Source organism: Gymnogyps californianus, chromosome 16 (genome assembly GCF_018139145.2).
Source record: "Gymnogyps californianus isolate 813 chromosome 16, ASM1813914v2, whole genome shotgun sequence".
NCBI lineage: Eukaryota > Metazoa > Chordata > Aves > Accipitriformes > Cathartidae > Gymnogyps > Gymnogyps californianus.
In genome coordinates, this window is record NC_059486.1 from 6,273,115 (window position 1) to 6,290,561 (window position 17,447).

The 17,447-nt window shown below is 59.9% G+C and overlaps 1 protein-coding gene across 1 annotated transcript; it reads right to left on the reverse strand.

Moving 5' to 3' along the window:
* Positions 1-68: 68 nt before the first annotated feature.
* SLC25A1 (solute carrier family 25 member 1) lies at positions 69-15,840 on the reverse strand. The gene is made up of 9 exons (XM_050906497.1): positions 15,729-15,840; positions 4,020-4,127; positions 3,749-3,848; positions 3,378-3,516; positions 2,803-2,887; positions 2,535-2,639; positions 2,006-2,121; positions 1,597-1,670; positions 69-1,475 (listed from the first exon to the last, which is right to left on the reverse strand). The coding sequence occupies exons 1-9, from the start codon at positions 15,817-15,819 to the stop codon at positions 1,361-1,363; spliced, it is 933 nt and encodes a 310-aa protein (XP_050762454.1). The 5' UTR covers positions 15,820-15,840; the 3' UTR covers positions 69-1,360.
* Positions 15,841-17,447: the final 1,607 nt, after the last annotated feature.

Genomic DNA, 17,447 nt, shown 5'->3' on the forward strand with positions numbered 1-17,447 from the left:
ATCCCCAACCCGCACCCACACTGCAGGAGTTGCTTGCTGTCTGCTCAGCACAGCCCGGATGCCAATGCAGCTGTTAAAGCCAGACTGATTTTATTCAAATTGCGAATGTAAAACAGAATAATAAAAAAAAAAACCAAAACCCAAACAAACCCAACCCTTACTGGCTTCAGAGCAGAAAGCCGCAGGTAAACCATGCCCAGGCTTTCCTTCTCCTCCTTTGCCCTCCTGTGTTAAGGCTGCGTTCATCACTGGTCACAGGAGGGAGGAAGGACGGGTCGAGCCCTGGCTCCAGCGCCCGCCCAGCTCCTTCGGGAGAAGTTTGGCACAAATCCGGTGGGGCCGAGCCCAGCGCAGGGCAGGGCAGGGCAGGGCAGGGCAGGGCTCCGGCCCCACGGCCATGGGTGTTAGTGGGTCAGCGTGAAGCTCTGAAAGCTACAGGATTACCTGTGGGGCCGTGGAGAGGCGGCGGGAGGGCAGATGGGGGGAATGTGGCAGAAGAAGGGGTTTGCACCCCCAGCTGAGGGGCCAAGTCTGCAGCACGGGGCTGCACCTCCTCACCCCGGCTCACACACACATCTCGACTGTAAACGGCAAGTGATGGGGGCACCCAGCTCACCCCAATCCTGGCCCTGTGGTGAGGAGAACTAAAGGCCTAGCTGTATGTGCAATTTTGGGCAGCACCTGCTCAGCAGCCCGGGGCTGAGCAGGACCCGGGGGCTGGGATGCTGCACCCGGCAGGTCTCGGTGCTGGCAGGGAGGAGGGAGGAGGGAGCCTGGGGCCGCGCCAGCGGGTCACTGCCCTCCTGTCCCAGGGGGTGCAGGGCTGGTGGGCCCCCCTGGAGCCGCTGTGAGACCCGGTGCATGGCTCCCAGCCAGCGGTGTCAGCCCCAAGAGCCTCCGCCAGCTGCGATGCCTGGTGCACAGCTTGGCCATTGCACTCACATGGCTCCGGGGGGCTCAGCACACCCAAAAAGAGCTGGCCCCCAGGCAGCCTGCAGCTCCTGGCTGCCAGGGGCCCCGGGGGCACAGGGCCACTGTCCCAGGGGACACCTCGCCCTGGATAACCGGCGCTCGCAGGTGATGTGGAACCAGGGGGAAGTGTCACCAGGGGATCAGGGCGGGCATAACCGGGATGCTGGGATGCTGCTCCCTCCCCGCTCCTTTTAGGACACGACTAATAATTTAACCTGCTCCAGAGTCTGTTCCTAAACATAAAGGTGGCTGGGTTTGGGGGGAGGGCATGTGCGTGGGGCAGACTTGGCCCTGGGCAGCGCCGGCAGGCAGCTGCAGGCTTGGTCACGGCTCTCCAGCTGCAGCCCCACGGGGCGAGGGAGGCGAGGGCCGCCCCGGCCCGGCCCCCTCAGTCCGTTTTCCACACCTTGTTGAGGAACTTGACCACCTCGTCGTAGATGACGAAGACGATAGCCACGTCGAGGCAGACGCGGCCCAGGCGAGGCACTGTGCCCTTGTAAAACCTGCCAGGGAAAGAGGGGGGCCGTGGGGCTGGGTGCCCTCGCAGCCCCCTCCCCGCCCATCCTCCCCCCGCCCCGGCCACCCTCTGTGCCACCCGTCACCCGCCCCCACCGCAGGGCTTACGCCAGGGGTCCCTCGTATTTCATGATCTGGTAGGCGCAGTCCCAGGTACTCTTGTACTTGTGCGCTTCCAGCCCCTGTGGGATGGGAAAAGCAGGGTCAGAGGCCAGAGCCAGGGGCGCATCCAGAGGAATTTTGTGGGGGAGGGAGAGAGCTGGGGGTGTGCCAGGAGGAACTGACCCCCCTTCACTGCTGCGGGCCACCAAACCCGGCAGGGACGTCCCCACCTTCATGCAAACACTTCCCAGCACGCCCACGGCCCGGTTGCGAGGGGGCAGCATCCCCAGGCATCTCCCAAACCTTGCCGGCATCGGGCGCCTGCCCTGGGGGCTGCACAGAACAGCTCCCAAGCAGCTGGTGACTCCAGCCTGCCACAGGCAGAGTGGTCCCGCACCATGCCCCAGTGCCGTACCTGCATCCTGGTCTTCACCACGTCCAAGGGGGTGTTGCCGAAGACACTCGCAGCTCCGGCGAGGGCTCCAAATACCCCTGTGACGAAGGGGTTGATGACCTTGTTGGGATCGTCCCCTGGAAAGGAGGAGAGGTTGAGGGTAGAGTGGTGGTGTGGGGATGAAGCACAGCATCCCCGAGGAAGCCTGCAAGGAAGGTCCCAGGTCTGGCTGCTCGTGGTCAGGGCTTTTGCTGTGCTGAGCTGGGCACCGGGGCGTTTGGAGGGGACCATCCAGCAGCACCAGCCCCGCAGAGCCCACACAGCACTGAGCGGCTCAGGGTGGGGGTGAAGGTGATGCTCCAGCACCAGGACCCTTCAGCCCCATGAGCTGGGGCCCCCCTGCCCTGGCTTTCATCTTCCTCCATCATGACAAGCTGAGCCATGAGAAGTGGAGGGAGTGTTGATGGAAAGCCCAAGCCCAGCTCCCAAGCATGGGCTGGGGGAGCCAGCGACGCAGCCGGGGTGGCCTGGGGGGACAGGGGCACCATACCTTTGTACCAGTTCTTGAGGGAGGTCATGACGAAGAAGCGGATGGCCTGGTTTGATCCTTGTTTGAGGACAGTTGCGGTTAAGCCCTGGTAGGTCCCCTTCAGTCCTGCAGCAAGAGAGGGCGTTGGAGGGGAGCACCAGCCTCACCCAGGCAAAGAAAAGCCTCCCCAGGCAGCCAGTCCCAGCCTATACCCGTCCCCCAACTCCCACCCTGTCCCTGCAGCATGGGAGTACCCAGGGGGTCAGAGTGCCACTTCCCCGGGACTCACCCTGTTCCCGAACAATCTCCCGGACACCGTGGAAGAAGCCGCGGTATTTGGGCTTCGGGGAGCACTGGTCATGGATGAACTTCACCTGCGGGGAAACAACACGCTCATCCTGGCCGAGGCAGGGGGAGATGCGATGGCCCCAAAGGGCTGCCGGCCACCTCTCGCCTTGCTCCAGGGACGGTCCCAAGATCTGAGCCGACCCGCATGGCCAGGCAACGCCGGGTGAGACCACGGGGGAAGCCTGCACCCATGGCCAGCAGTACATTTTGCAGAGGAAAACCTGGGAAACGGCCTCTGCAAGCAACCGCATGGGTTTTACAGTACTAAAATGGGTGATGGGATGGCTCCTGGGTGGGGGGCTCCTCCCTGGAGCGGGGAAGGGGCCACAGCTGCCGGACCTGACCTCTCCATGGGGCTTTCCAGAATCAGCTCCTCCCCTAAAAAAACCAGCCCAAGCAAACCCATGTGGTGCTCAGGTCCCCGAAAGCTGCGCATCCCTGGCTCTCACCCCCTCCCGACCCGGCCCCGGGAGGGGTGCTGGGGTGGGGGGACACTGGTGGCTGCCTCCCACCCACCTTTATGGTCTCCATGGGGCAGACCACCACCACGGCCTCGGCCACGCCGGCACCCAGCCCGCAGACGAGGCCCCGCGTGCTGTCCAGCCGCCCCTGCTCGTCTCTCATCTGGTTGCTGAGGAACTCGAACATCCCGAACCTGCAAAGGAGCCACTGTGCCAACCCCCAGGTGCCCAGCCGGGGGGCTGCACACCCCTGCTCTGGGTCTGTCTGCGGGAGCAGCCGTGCACCCTGCAAGAGGACCCTCCCCGTCCGGGAAAGCACCCAGCTTTCACAAAGTGCCGCTGGGGACACTGAGGGCAAACCCACCCCCTCGTTTGCTGCTGCCCAGGGTCCCCCTCAACTCACCCCATGCCATGGGGGACACCTACCTGACAGCGGCCTTGGGGATGGAGCCGTACACCAGCGAGCTGAGTCCCCGGTACAGCCCTCGGATGCCATGGTCGCGGACAGTCTGCTTCACGCAGTCCCCTGCAGCAGAGCACAGCAGTGCCGCTGTCACCCGCCATGCCAAAGGCCACTGTGCCACCGCCACTGCCCACCCCACCAAACCCCGCTCACCCCCCCCAGCTCCAACCAGGCTCGCTGGGAGCCTCTGAATCCAGCCGGCGGGTTGGGGCAGGGCTCTGGGTGTGCACTCACCGATGCCCTTGTAGCGGGGAGGGTTTGCCTTCTCGTCCAGCTGCAGCTGCGTCTTCACATACTCGGTGGGGAATGTGATGCAGATCTCGATCCCTCCAGCCAGGCCACCTGGGTGGGAGAGGAGGGGATGCTGGGGCTGGGAGCAGCACTGTGCCTGTCCAGCGCTGCACGGCTGCTGCCGGCTCCATGACGGCTGAGCCTGAGACCTCTGGCAGCTAGGCCTGAGCTGGGATGCAGTGTCCCTGTCCTCGCCAAACCCCTGGGGACTTCACACGGCAGCAGGGCCCTGCGCCACCCTGGCACCCTGCACAGGCATCACTGCCTGGCCATGGCAAGAGCCGACGAGGGGATCAGCCAAAGGGGTGGGAAAACCGGGCAAAACACCGCACCCGTGGCCGATGTCTCAGTGTTGTTTCCTCCTCAAAGGCACCTCTCCCCCTCCAGAGCCCCGCACCCTGCAGGTGAGCTGCCAGCACGGGGATTTATAAACCCGACAGAGCCCAACGGCACTGCACGAGGCCCGGCACTGCTCCCCCAGCCCCGGCAGGAGCCCTTCTGCCGAGCCGGCCATGCCAGCGTGGAAGCGCAATTATCATCAAGCTTGTCTGGCGGCCCTGGGCTCACACGGCAGCGACTGCTGGGTGCTGATTACACCAGCTAAAGCCTTTCCCACCACGGCCCCGGGACACACCAGCACCCCGGCAGCAAGTGACACCAGCTCTCAGTAGTCGGGCTCCCCTTGGCTCCTTTGAAGCACCTGCAGCTGGCCCTGCCGTGAGCCACCTCGGGGCAGCAGAGCCAACCCTGGCTGGGCTGGAGGTCCCTGGGAGCTGGGCTCACCCCCGGCCAGCCGGCTAACAACCACGCAGCTTGTTTCCTTGCATCAAAGCGCAGCTGGGTCGGGCCGAGCAGCGGGAGCTCTTTGTGCCAATGCAAGGAGGAAGCGTGGGGCCGAGCCGGGCTCCCCCAGACCTCACAGGGGCAAACCCTGCTGCAGCCCAGGCCAGGGCACAAGCTGACTCTGGGGCAAAGCCCCCGACCGGCAGCCTTCCTGGGACTGGGTGCTGCACTGTGCAATGCTCGGGAGCTCCAGGATGCTGACGCTGGGGCTCGGCACCCACCAGAGCAGCCCCCGAGGGCCTCCCAGCTCCTTGCCCAGGGAGGGCAAATCGGGCCCCAGCCTGCAGGACACAGCATGGCATGGGGTCAGGTCGGCTGCCAGCTCCCAGTCTCCCATACCGCCTCCGCCGGCCCCTCCAGCCCAGCCACGTCCCCAGTGTGACTCAGCAGTGCTGCGGCTCCTGCCACAGCCACTACCGGCACGCAGCCTCATTGGCACAGCCCTGCCACGGCCGGGGGGGAATGTGCTGCCATCATGGGAAGCGCCAGTGCAGGGGCTGGGTGCAGTGGTGGGTTATCCTGCTCTGCGGCCAAGCGCAGGCCCGGTGCCACGTGGCAGAGCTTATCAGCAGCCTCCAAAGTACCCTGCGAGGGGACGCTGATAGGGGACACCGCGGCCCACAGGACGGGGAGCCGGGCCACAGCTGCTCCCTGTGACAACCGCAGGCAGCCCCAGCTCCACCGACCAGGGGCGTTTCTCATATAGTCTTATTTCTTCTGTATGGCCTCCAAATTTACAAGAGAGACTCTTAATCTCTCTGGTGCTGCCTCCAGCTCCCTCCCGTAGAGTGCCACTGGCGAAGCCGCTCACCCAGCACAGGGACGTCCGGGCAGGCAGGCTCGCATCCCCTGGGGCACTGCTGCCTTCTCTCAGCTGCGTCCTTCTGGAGGGAAAGGAACGCAGCCTCACCGCACTCCCTCCAGCAGCTGGGCAGCACCCACCTTAAAACAGCTTTATCCTGTTTTTTTTTCCCCAGGCACAAGAAGCAGCAGGCTGCGCTGGTCCTCCCAGAGGTAGCCAAGAAGCCGTGCCAGCACTCAGCACAGCTGGAACAACGGGAAAGCCCAGCCTCGTGCTCAAAGAGTATCCCCCTCCTCCCGCAGGCACGGCGGGGATGGGGAACACCATGGCACTGAGTGCCTGTCCCCCATGCCCAGGGCAGGACCTGCCAGCCCAGCCTGGCAGCATCCCAGCCCTGTGGGGTGCTGAGGATGGGGTGCGAGGCCAGCCCAGCTCTGCCGCAGCAAACAAAGGCCCCTTGTTTCTCTCTGCGTTCCCAGGAGGGGCTGGAGCTGCTCAGCCCGGGCCAGGCAAGCGTCTCCTGGGAGGCAGCAATGGGCGACCACTGCGAGCCTTTATGCCTCCGCAGCACCCTGTGCTTTGGTGGCATGGGAGGAAGCCGTGGCAGCCGCAGCAAGGCCAGCTCATGCCACTGTGGCCAGCTGCTGGCTGTCCCCCGGGGCACAATGAGAGGACAGCCACCATCCCAGCATCCCCAGAGCTCTCCTGCTGCCTACGCAACCCTCTCCCGTCCTTGGCACATCCATCAGAGGTGGCAGACACTGCCAGTTCCATGGCATGGGGGCTTGCCAAGCACTGTAATTTCTCCTGCAAAGCCAAACAGCTCCTGTGGGAACAGCTGGCAGGTCCCTGGTGAGCAGCGCGATGAGGAGCAGTGTCCTCCAGCTGGGTGCAATGGTCCCCGAAAAACTGAGCCCCGGCTGGCACCTCTCCACGCCGCTACACACCACTGTGCCACCAGCCTCACTGCTACCACAGCCACACAAACACCCCAGGCGCTGCCAAGGCCACTTCCCTCCCTCCTACACTGCAGACCTGAAGTGCTGGACATTTTAAGAGCCGTAAATGTTTGTTCCCTCTCGGTCCCCCAGCACCAGATGCTGACCCAGCACCTCCGTGAGCCAGACAGCAGGGAAACACCCAGAACAAGCAGCAGTCCAGGGGCAACCAGGACCTCGGTGCATGGCAGCCACACCAAATGGCACAGGGAGGGATGCTGCACCTCCTGCAACCTGCCTGCAGCCACTGGGATTAAAGGTATTTGCCTGTGCAGGGGAGGCAGAGAGGCTCTGCCCAGCATCCTGCAGGCAAAGCTGCATCTACAGGAGCCTGTGAAGCGCCCCGGCAAAGGGACAGCGTGCTGTTCCTGGAACCAGCAGCCTCTGAGGCACTGCAGCCGCCCGAGCCAAGGAAGCAGGAACAGGGTGCCTGCGCTGGCTCCCCACAGCAAACCGGGGAGCTGGATGCAAAAGGTGTCCCCACCCCAGAGCCACTGAGAGCAGCTGCCTCCCTGGCACGCTGCAGCACACACACGTTGCCCTGTCTGCGGCAGGGGACACCCCAGGGCTTGCGCAGAGCGGCAGGGGCACAGCTGGACACGGGCACCGTGACTGCCTCTGTCACTGCTCGCCAGGGACAGACGAGGGGAGGAGACCCTGCCCGAAGGCTGCCCGGCTGCTGCACAGCCAGGACAGACTCCGACACCCCTTAGGTCGCTGCGCACAGGCGAGTTACAGGGCAGGCAAACAGGTCTGTTCAGGGAAACACCCCCAGAGGAGGATCTTCTCCCTAGCCCTGCTCGGGGAAGTGTGCTGCCTGCACTGCCAGGTCCCCTCCCTGCCCCCTGGTATTGCTCTGGGATCCCATGGGAAGGTGCACGGAGCATGGACTCCAGACACACTCCGTAACTTGGAGCAATTTTATCCTGTTTTCCTCTGCCTGCAGAGAGACAGGGCAGCACAAACCACCCGCTCTGCAGCCCCTTCCCTCTCTGGAAGCGAGACCCATCAGAGGTCCCGCTCTGCTGTCGAGTGTCCTCTCCCCATGCCATTTTATTCCAGTAGAAACCTTATTCTATGCAAATAAATCACCCCGTTGCCCACAAGCAGCAGCTTCTTCCAACCCCCCTCCCTCGCCAGGGCTGCTGAGGGCTTTGCAACCTGTTTACCCGGACTTTAACCGGCAGCTTCAGCTCTTGCAATACTGCAGAGTCAGCAGGAACAGCCGGCAGCAAGCGCTCAGGAGGTGAAAGAGCAAGCGGGGCAGCCCAGATGCCGAGCCAAGGCTCTCAGCTATTAGCTGGATGCAGCGGAGCCGGAGGAGAGAGGACGTCCTTCAGGGAAGGTCGCTCTGCCTGGCCCCAGAGAAGGTACCTCTGGTGGGGGGATCCCGCTCCCGGCACTGGGAATGGCTCCCCACCTGCAGCAAGCCTGCAAGCGCCCCAGCTGCCAGGAATCCCAACCCCACAGGCCCAGCAGGGAAGGGAGAGAAGGGAAAAATACCTGTTTGTCAGCCACTTGGCATGGTTTTCCCAGAAAAAGTTTAGCTCTCCTTTGTGGAGGGGCCAGCAGAGTTATTCGGGGACGTGGCCGCAGCCCTTGGACACGGCTGGGGAGAGTTGGCAGGAAGGAGAAGAGGGTTTTTGGGGACAGCGGGAGGGTGCTGCCCTTGCGATGCTCACACAGCACGTGATGGCATTGGCGCACACAGGTTCAGCTAATGACCTCAAACTCCATTAGTGAGCAGCTTCTGGGGACACCACCAGCCACCCCCCGACCAGCCTCTCCCGGGGACCCCAGCTCCGGTGCCCAGGACAGGGTGGGTGCCAAGGGCAGGAGGATGCAGCTGCGATGGGGAAGACGAGCAGAGCACCAGGAGCTGACACAAACCAAGGCTGCGCGGCCGGGGCTAGCACTGCCACCCCCTGCAAACCCCCACTGGGGCAAGTGCCCCAGTGAGCACCCACTGCCCTGTTTAGTAGCCACAAAGGGGCAGGAGGTGGCATTGGCCCTCTGCCACTCCTGCAAGTGACTGCGCCTGCAAAAGCTCCTGCAGACAGAGCAGCAGGTCTCTGTGCAGCTCTGATGAGAAGTGAACACCTGGAGAGCAATTTCAGCCTCTCCATTTTAAGGGTGATTTCACATGCAGATACACAAGCACCTGATTTCCACACAAAAAGCTCCTTTTAACTTCAGATTTGGCAGGATATTTTCAGGCCAGAGGAAATTATTCTTAGGGGCCTGGAAGCAAAGCAGCAGAGCTCTCACAGGACCCACAGGTGAAGCCTGCCCCTCCTGCCAGCTGCACGGCTCAGGGCGGTGGGAAGGCACAAACAGGCTTCCAGCTCCTCTCCAGAGCACCAGCAAAAGCTGACCCCCACATTCCCCCCTGTTCGGAGGGCACCCAGCCCATTGCAGAAGGTGCAGGTGTATGGGGTTTGCTGAGCAGCTGAGACTCGTGACACAGACCACAACGCTGCAGGCACAGCAGGCAATCCTGCCTGCCTCCTGGATGCTGTGCTTACAGTTCCTACCCTCATGAGGGGACTTGGTGCCCTTCCCTGTTAGCCAAGATAGCTGTCAGAGCTGGGGAAATAAAAAAACAAACAAAAAAAAAAGAATCAAAGACCAATCAGGAAGGCAGAAATATCCACTGCCAGCTCATGACAGTTCTCTGCAGCTCAGGTGCTGTCCCCTCAGCAGCACAGACCTCTGCCTGCTCCCTGCCACTGAGGGATCGACCCCTCTTGGCAGCCATCCATGCTGCTCTTGAGTCATCCAATTAACATAACCCAGCTACGGGCAGTACTGGAGAAATCCTACCATGCCTGCAGTGGCGAAACGCGTTTAACGGGCTCCACCCTCCCTGCACCGTCCCACCACCGGCCATCTTGTGAAATGGGCTCAGGGGCACAGCCTGGCTCGGGAGCAGGCAGGCACCTCGCTGGGGACGGTGCTCTCCTGGAGAGCTGGCTTTCAGCAGGGCTAGCATCGCAGTCCTCGCCTGGGCACCTCCTCCTGCCGCCCACAGCCCTCCACCACCCATCCGCAGCCCCATCCTTGGGGAAAACCACCACGGGGGCTGCTCTGCGGGGAAAGGTCTTATACGGTGCTGAGACTGGGGAGGGCTGCTTCCCCCAAACCAGACTGCCAGAAGATTACTCGCGTTTTGGTTAGAAGGGAAAAAACGTGTCCTGCAACATCTCAGGGGGCATCCATCCCCTGTGCTGGGGGTAGGGCCCTTGGACGGTCTCCCATCTGATAGGGGCAAGGCCGGTGGGGAGCACGAGGGTTCAGCATGTCCATCGGTAAATACACATGGCCACTTTCATCACGGGAGTGTGCTACGGCCAGGCTGGCGAAAGTCTGATCCCCCCCACCGGGGATACACAGAACGACAAACATGAAACGCACCTCTCTGTACCTCGTGCCATCGGGTGCGTAAACAGCCCCGTGCAAACAGCACTGCAGATAATGCTGTGAATGGGATGGAGTAATTTGTCCCTAATCTTACTGGAACCGTCGTGTTTCAACAGGCCATCCTTTCACAACCTGCTCATTCATCGCCTCTTTGCATTTACTTCTCAATTAGCTGATATTGCAATAAATCATTATTATATTCTAAACTTCTTGGCTGTAAGTATGATGCCAGAAGCCATTTCCCTTTGCTCGCAGTCACAGCATCATCTTCCTTTGGTGCTGACTCCATCATTGGAGACTGCCAAGTCCCCTGTCCCCGCTCAACTCACCTTCTCCCTGCTGCCCTGCGCACCCCGAGGCCCCGGCTCCACCGCCATGAGGTGGCTGCTGGCCAACCCACCACACCGCTTCAGACCCCTACTTTTTAAGTGTCAAAAAAATCTTTCTAAAGACAGGCAACAGGGAGCCCACATCGGAGCCCAGGGCTGCTGGATGCCTCCCCCAGCACAGCCCCATAGCTGGATGAAGGAGCTACTGCCGGGACTGAGGCTTCCCAAGGGCCAGGCTCTGGTCCCCCGGCCACCAGCACAGGGGAATAACTGCTGTACCAGGCACTGGAGCACAGAGAGAGAGAGAGGAGATGGCAAAAAAATCAACCCCTGCTGTCAGGAGGTGACCTGAGACGTCAGGGCACAAGCACAGTCTCACCACCGCCCACGCAGGAGCAGGGAGGCTGCATTGGCATGCACCGCACAAGGCCATCAGAGATGAGAGATGCTGCAACATCCCTGAGCTGTCAGCTCGCAGTGCTCATCGCCTCCGGGAAGACGGATGGCTCCTTCCGATCATTTACGTCAACCCAGAGAAAACGGTTGCCTGCAGAATGTCAAGCAGAGCATCAGGCATGTGAAAATAGCAGAAACTCACATTTCAAAGCCCAGGGCTAACCCCAGCTCACAGGGAATTCATTCAGACCGAAGAAGCTGGGCACCCCGATGTGGTTTCCCTGCCCTGGGGCTGACAGCCTCCTCCCACCAGAAGCCTTGGGGCTGCTCTAGGTTTCCGCAGCAGCTGCAGTCCACGAGGGCTCACAGGCAGGCAAGGATGCGCTCAAGGCCAGCGTGCTCCTTTTGCCCCACTCCCCAAGCAGACAACAGCCAGAGGAGGCAACCCCGGGGGAAACGACAGCCAGGCATGATGCACCAAGGGCCAGCAGATCTGGCAAGACTGGTTCCCTCCATGCTCACCAATCCTCCCCCACAGCTGTGTTCAGCCCACCACCCAGCTCCCCCAGCTTAGCATCGAGGGGGGAACATCCCCTACTCTGCTGTGAGCACCAAGCATCTATCTAAAAGCCAGGGAGTGTGCCAGACTACGGCCACTCCCAGCAGCACAACCTCCCTCCCACCCTCCCAGGACGGCAATGGCCCTGGAAGCCCAGGTGGACTTGGAACTTTTGGGAAAGGAGTCCTACTCTGCAAGAAGCAAGGCTCAGCTTTCACACCCAGTCCCTGACTCCTCTCCTCTGTACATTCAGCATTTCCTAAGAAAGATCATGTCAAGAGATTAACAAAGAAGAGGAAACTGAAGATCTAATTACTGCTTTTTTCTCATGTGATCCTGGGCTCGCTGCTAAACATGTGCTTCATGCCCTACCCTGCAGGCCCTTCTCTTTCTCCCTGCAGAGGCCCTCTCCCTGCTGCCTGTGCTCCTCCTAGGACCTTGGTGCACATCACTGCTATTTCCCAGCAGTACTCAATGTTTACAGCAAACACCAGAGCAGCAGCCATGACCATTGCGAGCTCTTTCCAAATCAAGCACCATATAGGACAGCATCCAGGCATCCCGCCTCCCTGACCAGGCAGGATTAGGTGTAGGCAGGAATAGCAACTGTGCACCAGCCCCTGGGCGAGCAGAGGTACCATGCAGAGGAAGGCAAGAGGAAGGCAGCTGGGAGCTTCTCTGTGGGAGGGAGCAGACCCCAGGCTTCAAAAGGTGGCTAAAAACAGAGTAAGACTGTACTTAACTCTAGGTAGGCAGGCAAAGCCTTTTATCAATCAAGTGGCCGCTGCTAACCAGGAGCAAAGTTCTCAGGAGGGGGCAGGGGTACAGGGCTTTGCCTGCAAAATGGCAAGGACCATTTGCACTGGGCTCTAAGTAGTCCACCACAGGCTGGCTCGAGCTGACCTAACAGCACTGCGGGTGCCCAAAAACCCAGCAAGAAGCCCTCCGGGGAAACACAGGGGTGACCGCCTTCACCAGCTCTGCAGCCAGCACTCCTGTCTCACCACTTGCTGCCTTTATTTCGAGCTCCCTGCTTGCCCACCGCAGCATGGCCCCATGCTGGGAGCTGCACAGTGGCCCGGCAGCACCCAGCCCTGCAGGAGGCTGGCGGGAGGGACAGGAGCCCAGCAGGCTAAAGGGTTTGTTTGGAAACCACGGCACAGAAACTGGAAGCTGGCTGTTGGGAGGCTGGAGACACTGCTGGACTCCCGGGTGTGCCTGCTAACAGGTTATTACCCAGCAGAAGAGACACGACCTGGCCCTCAAACCAGCTCATCAGTTCACAAAGAAATTATGCCAGCTTTACAACATGTAACTGAGCTAGCAGGTGAGTTAGACACAGATAATATCTGTTTCAGCATAAAGCCTGCATGTTTACCAGTCTTTTAACCAAGTTTAAGCTAAAGCCACATTATACCAAAATTTAGTGTCCTACAGCCATGTCACTTCTGATCCAGTGCCAGGTCCCCCAAACCAACTTTGTACCATCAGTTCAGAGCCTGGGGGGCTCTTCCCCTTGCAAAGGGAGTGTAGAGGTTGAACAGCGACAGGGACCCACACCCACTCAGCTCTGCCCTCTGGAAGCCCAGTCTGCATGAAGCACCCCCACGACCAAGTCCTGGCAGCGACACCCACCTGACTGGCCACGATGACCAACTTGCCTTTGTGTGCTTGGGCCACACACAGCCACAGCACCGGCAGCAGCCCAGGCTGTGTGGTCACAGCAAGGTGAAATGCTGCCTTGGCACACAACAACTGCTTGGACAAACGAGAGCCCATTAGCAAATTAATTTTTAACTTTGCATTTGTCTGTTGCAACAACTGAAGGAGAAGAGCTCTTGGCAGCCAGAGCTTCACTTTTGTCTCTTAAGAAAAGAGCCAGCCCCGGACTGATCAGGTCTGGGCAGCGCGAGGGAGCTGTGCCTCCCTGGCAGAAGATCTCAGTTACACACAGGGCCTGGGAGCAGATACGCAGCCAGGGTGGGATGACGGCTGCTTATTTAACTCCACTAGTGCAAGGCTGATGAAGCACAGCAGAGTAGGAATGGTCCATCTTGAACACCTCCAGCTCTCCAGAAGATTGAGCTTTGTAGCACACACCCCTGTTGTACAGACAGATATCAGATCAGAAACCCTGAGAGTATCAGCAAACCCCTTAAAGTCAGCAGAGACAGCCACAAACGGCACTGCATCCCCCCAGCAAGGGGCTGGAGGGCTGAACAGGCCAGGATGCAGGGAGTTAACAGCAGCTTTCTCCCGTCTATGTGGTTCTCTAATACAATTAGATGCCACAGAGGCTCGGCTGGACTTCTGCCCATTAACCAATTACTCTGATTTGCTGCATTCAAGGAGAGGACTAGCATCTCAATAGGGTCCTTCTTCCACCTCCGCAGCCTCACATGGACCCAGAAGGGCTCCTCCAAGTAGGCGCATGTGCAGCTTTATGCTACATTGCCCAACCCAACACCTGGCAGAGGCCACAAGCACCATGCTCCTTCCTTTACACCAGAACAGCTTCCAGGCACACCCACAGCAACTTTCCTGGCAGGGGAGAGCAGGGCAAGGCTGCTGCAGCCTCTTTCAGAGTATGTCGACAAGCCACCTACAGCTGATGATCTCCAACTACGAACCTACATAAGGGCTATGAAAGTCTCCTGCTACACTGGCCCAGGCAGTGACAACCTGACACAGAGCACATGGGCAGCGAGTTGGAAAAGACTGGGAAGGCTGGATGGGGAGCAAACAGCCTGTCTTTCCTATCCTAAGCTTAGATTAAACCCCATTTAAAAGACCTCTAAATAAAAGGGGATAAGAAGAGGCCTGAACTAACAACCCACTTTGAGGGAGACCCCTGAGAAGCACAGAGCTCTGGAGGAGCCTGGCCTCACCGAAGGGTTCATTTGAACGAGAAGGCACCCTCCTCCTCGTGCCCCAGCCCTTTGGCCAGGCAGCCCGGGTGACGGCACAGACCCCTCCAGGCGACGTGAACCTAGGAGGCCTTGTCACCCTTTGCACGCTCTGGCGCTTGCACCCATTTCCCGCAGCGCTGCCATCTCCAGCAGTTCTCCGGAGCTGCGCAAGGGGAGGCCGACTGCCGAGGCAGGGGCCAGCGCGGGCGGGCAGAGCCGGAGCAGCAAGGGCTCGGCTCCCCGCACCCAGCCGGGGTGGGCAGAGCCTTGCTCCTCCCGGGTTCCCGCTATAGGAGGCTGGAGCTCTGCCCTTGGCGGGGAGCAGAGTCGGACAGACGAACAAAGGCACAATCGTAGGAGGAGGAATTGGCTGGAAAACACAAAAGCTCTAAACACGCCAATCACGTCAAGACTGCAATGGCTCATTTCAAAGGTAAAACGCTAATCTTCACTCTGGGAATTATCCTGCGAGTGGCAGGAGAAACCAGGGAGCTAACGAACGGCTACAAAGGAGTTTAACAAGCCTGCGACTATCTTGGACTCCACTGAGCTCAAAGCTCAAACCAGCTACAAGCAGAAGGAAGGGCATTAACTCTACAGTTACTGCTACGCTTGGAGCCTATTTAGATCCCATGGTCAGAACTGGATGGGAAAACACCCTCTGATCCACAGAGACTGATGCTGAGACACAAAGCAGGGACCAAGAAGCCATAAGAGGAGCTGTATCAAAGCAGCGTGCAAGACACAGCTGGAGCAGGAACGACCTGAGCGCTGCTGCTTCAGCTTTCTCCCTTAACATCTTCAGGGAGTGCATAAGGAGGTCCCCTGCTGCTACCTCTTCCATCAGCTCAACACCCTCCTGCTAAATGAAAACCTGCCCTGCTAAACAACACGCCGCAAGCCCTGTGTTCACCCTGTGTTACTGTAGCGAGCACACCGACACCTTCCCAGCAAGGCCACAGGTTGCAGGAACAGCCTCACAGCGACGCTGCGACCTCTGCCAGGAGCAGCGGGAGCCCGGAGAGCGGACGCCCAAGCTCGGGATGCATCTGCTGGAGCCGTTTTGCTGCCGCCAAAGGAAAACCCCGGTTCGCCGCGGGCCACCTCCCCGGGGCTGGCGGCTGCCAGGCTGCAGCAGCAGAGGGGCGTTTTACAGACTGGCTCTGGGGCTGCTGGGCTCGCAGGGCGGGAGGACCCCCCCGAGCGGGATGGGCAGCGGGCGATCCCAGCAGGCCGGGTGGCAGCGACAGGGCGGCAGGGATGGAGCACCTGCGGGGAGCGCCCTGCCTCCCCCGGGGCGGGTCACGGCAGCCTCCGCCCAGCACGGATGCCCACGCTGGCAGCGGCGGCCAGGCGACCCCACCCGGGGGGAGCTCCGAGGGCGGGGGCCGCTTACCTGCCAGGATGGCCTTGCCGGGGTGGGTGAGCTTGGCCTTGCCGGCGGGGGCGGCGGCGGCCAGGCGGCGGGGCGCGACGGGGGCGGGCATGGCCGCGCTGCGGCTCCTGCGCTGCCCGGCGGCGGCGGCGGCGGCAGCCGGGGCCGTATTTCAGGGCCGCGCCCGCGGAGGGGCGGCCCCGGCGGCGTCACATCCTCACGCGGCGGGGCGGGGCCAGCATCCCGCGGCTCGGGCTGGGCGGAACGGCCTCCTGCGGGGGGAGAAGGGAAAGGAGGAAGGAAAGAGCGGGCGGGAGGCACCCGCCCTCGGCCTGTGCCCGGCTCGGGCTTCGCTAGTCCGAAAATGGTGGTTTCTTACCCTGCTCCCAGAAATCTGTGGGAAAAAAAACCCCTCCGCGTGGGTACAACGAAGAGATGCCGGCCCTGCGGGACGCGGGCGTGAGTCGCAGGGACTTGGCGAACACTGCCTTCGCTGCTCTGAACAGCAGCGAGCAAACAGTGCAGCAAGCAGCACCCCCCCCGGGCACGCTTACGCCAGGACTAGCTAGGAAAAGCACCCTAAAAACCAGTAAGATTTTCACAACAGTATGCTCGCTGCTCTTGGACGAAGGTAGATTTGGCCTTTACTGGTCCGAGTGCACTTCAAACGGGTGTTTTTGCTCCTCTCATGCCCTTTGCTTGAATCATTTATGTTTCAGTCAGTGAGGAAGGGAGACAAGGAAACTCACAGGGTAGTAATCACATGTGAACACCTAACATTGTAATCAGAAGAGAAACCAAAACATTCTCAAATTAAAAGACTGCCTGTGAGTGCACAGACACTTTGGGCTTGTTTCAGATAATGGTTAGTTTTTTAGGGGGGATTTATTATCTATTGCTCCTAAATAATTAGGCTCTGCAAATCACACTGCTACTTGTTTTTGCTTCATCTGCAGACATGGGAAGACAGCCCTTCACTAATTCACATCTGAAAGCTGTATTTACAGGAATGCTGGGGAGAGAAACCAACACTGTTTTCCTTTCCATCCAGGACTTCACAGAAAGCGGGGAACACTGGAGCCAGGCTCCGGCACTGTGTTCTCCCTTCCACCTGGAGCAGCCGCCCTATTCCAAAGAGGGAACATTTTGTGTAAGAAATCTCCCCTGGCCACACGTAAAGCATGCTCTTGTCGAGACTTGCTATCTGTGTGCTGTGTGACATGATTTTTGCTTAACAAGACTAAGCAATCAGGCAGCTGGATTCTGGCTGCCAGCCTCCTCTGAAAGCGAACTCCACAGCTACAGCGCAGGGATACAGCTGTGGCTTCATGGCTAAACCGACTGCAGAAAGACCATCTGGGAAACTGAAGCACCTTTATTCTGCCAGGATTAAAAGCAAACAAACGTGTACTTGCAGTGCAGAACTCATCCCCAGATGATGCCAGAACTATACGTGGTTTCAGAACAGAGTTAAGAGTCACAGAGGCAAGTCCATTGAGGTGGGCCCATGTCAAGTCTAAGGCCACCCACCTCCAGCACTGGGAAGTAAGAGGGGAAAAAAATAACACGTGAAGGGTACATGGAAGGAACGAACATTCACAGTCCCAGTCTCAGATGCAGAGCAGCTACTCAGTGCTCAGGTTAGCAGTACTGGAATGGCAAAAATAAGATAAATCCTTTCAAAGATGGCAAACAAATGGAAATGCATTTGGATTTCTAATTAATCTCTCCAACTCCTCA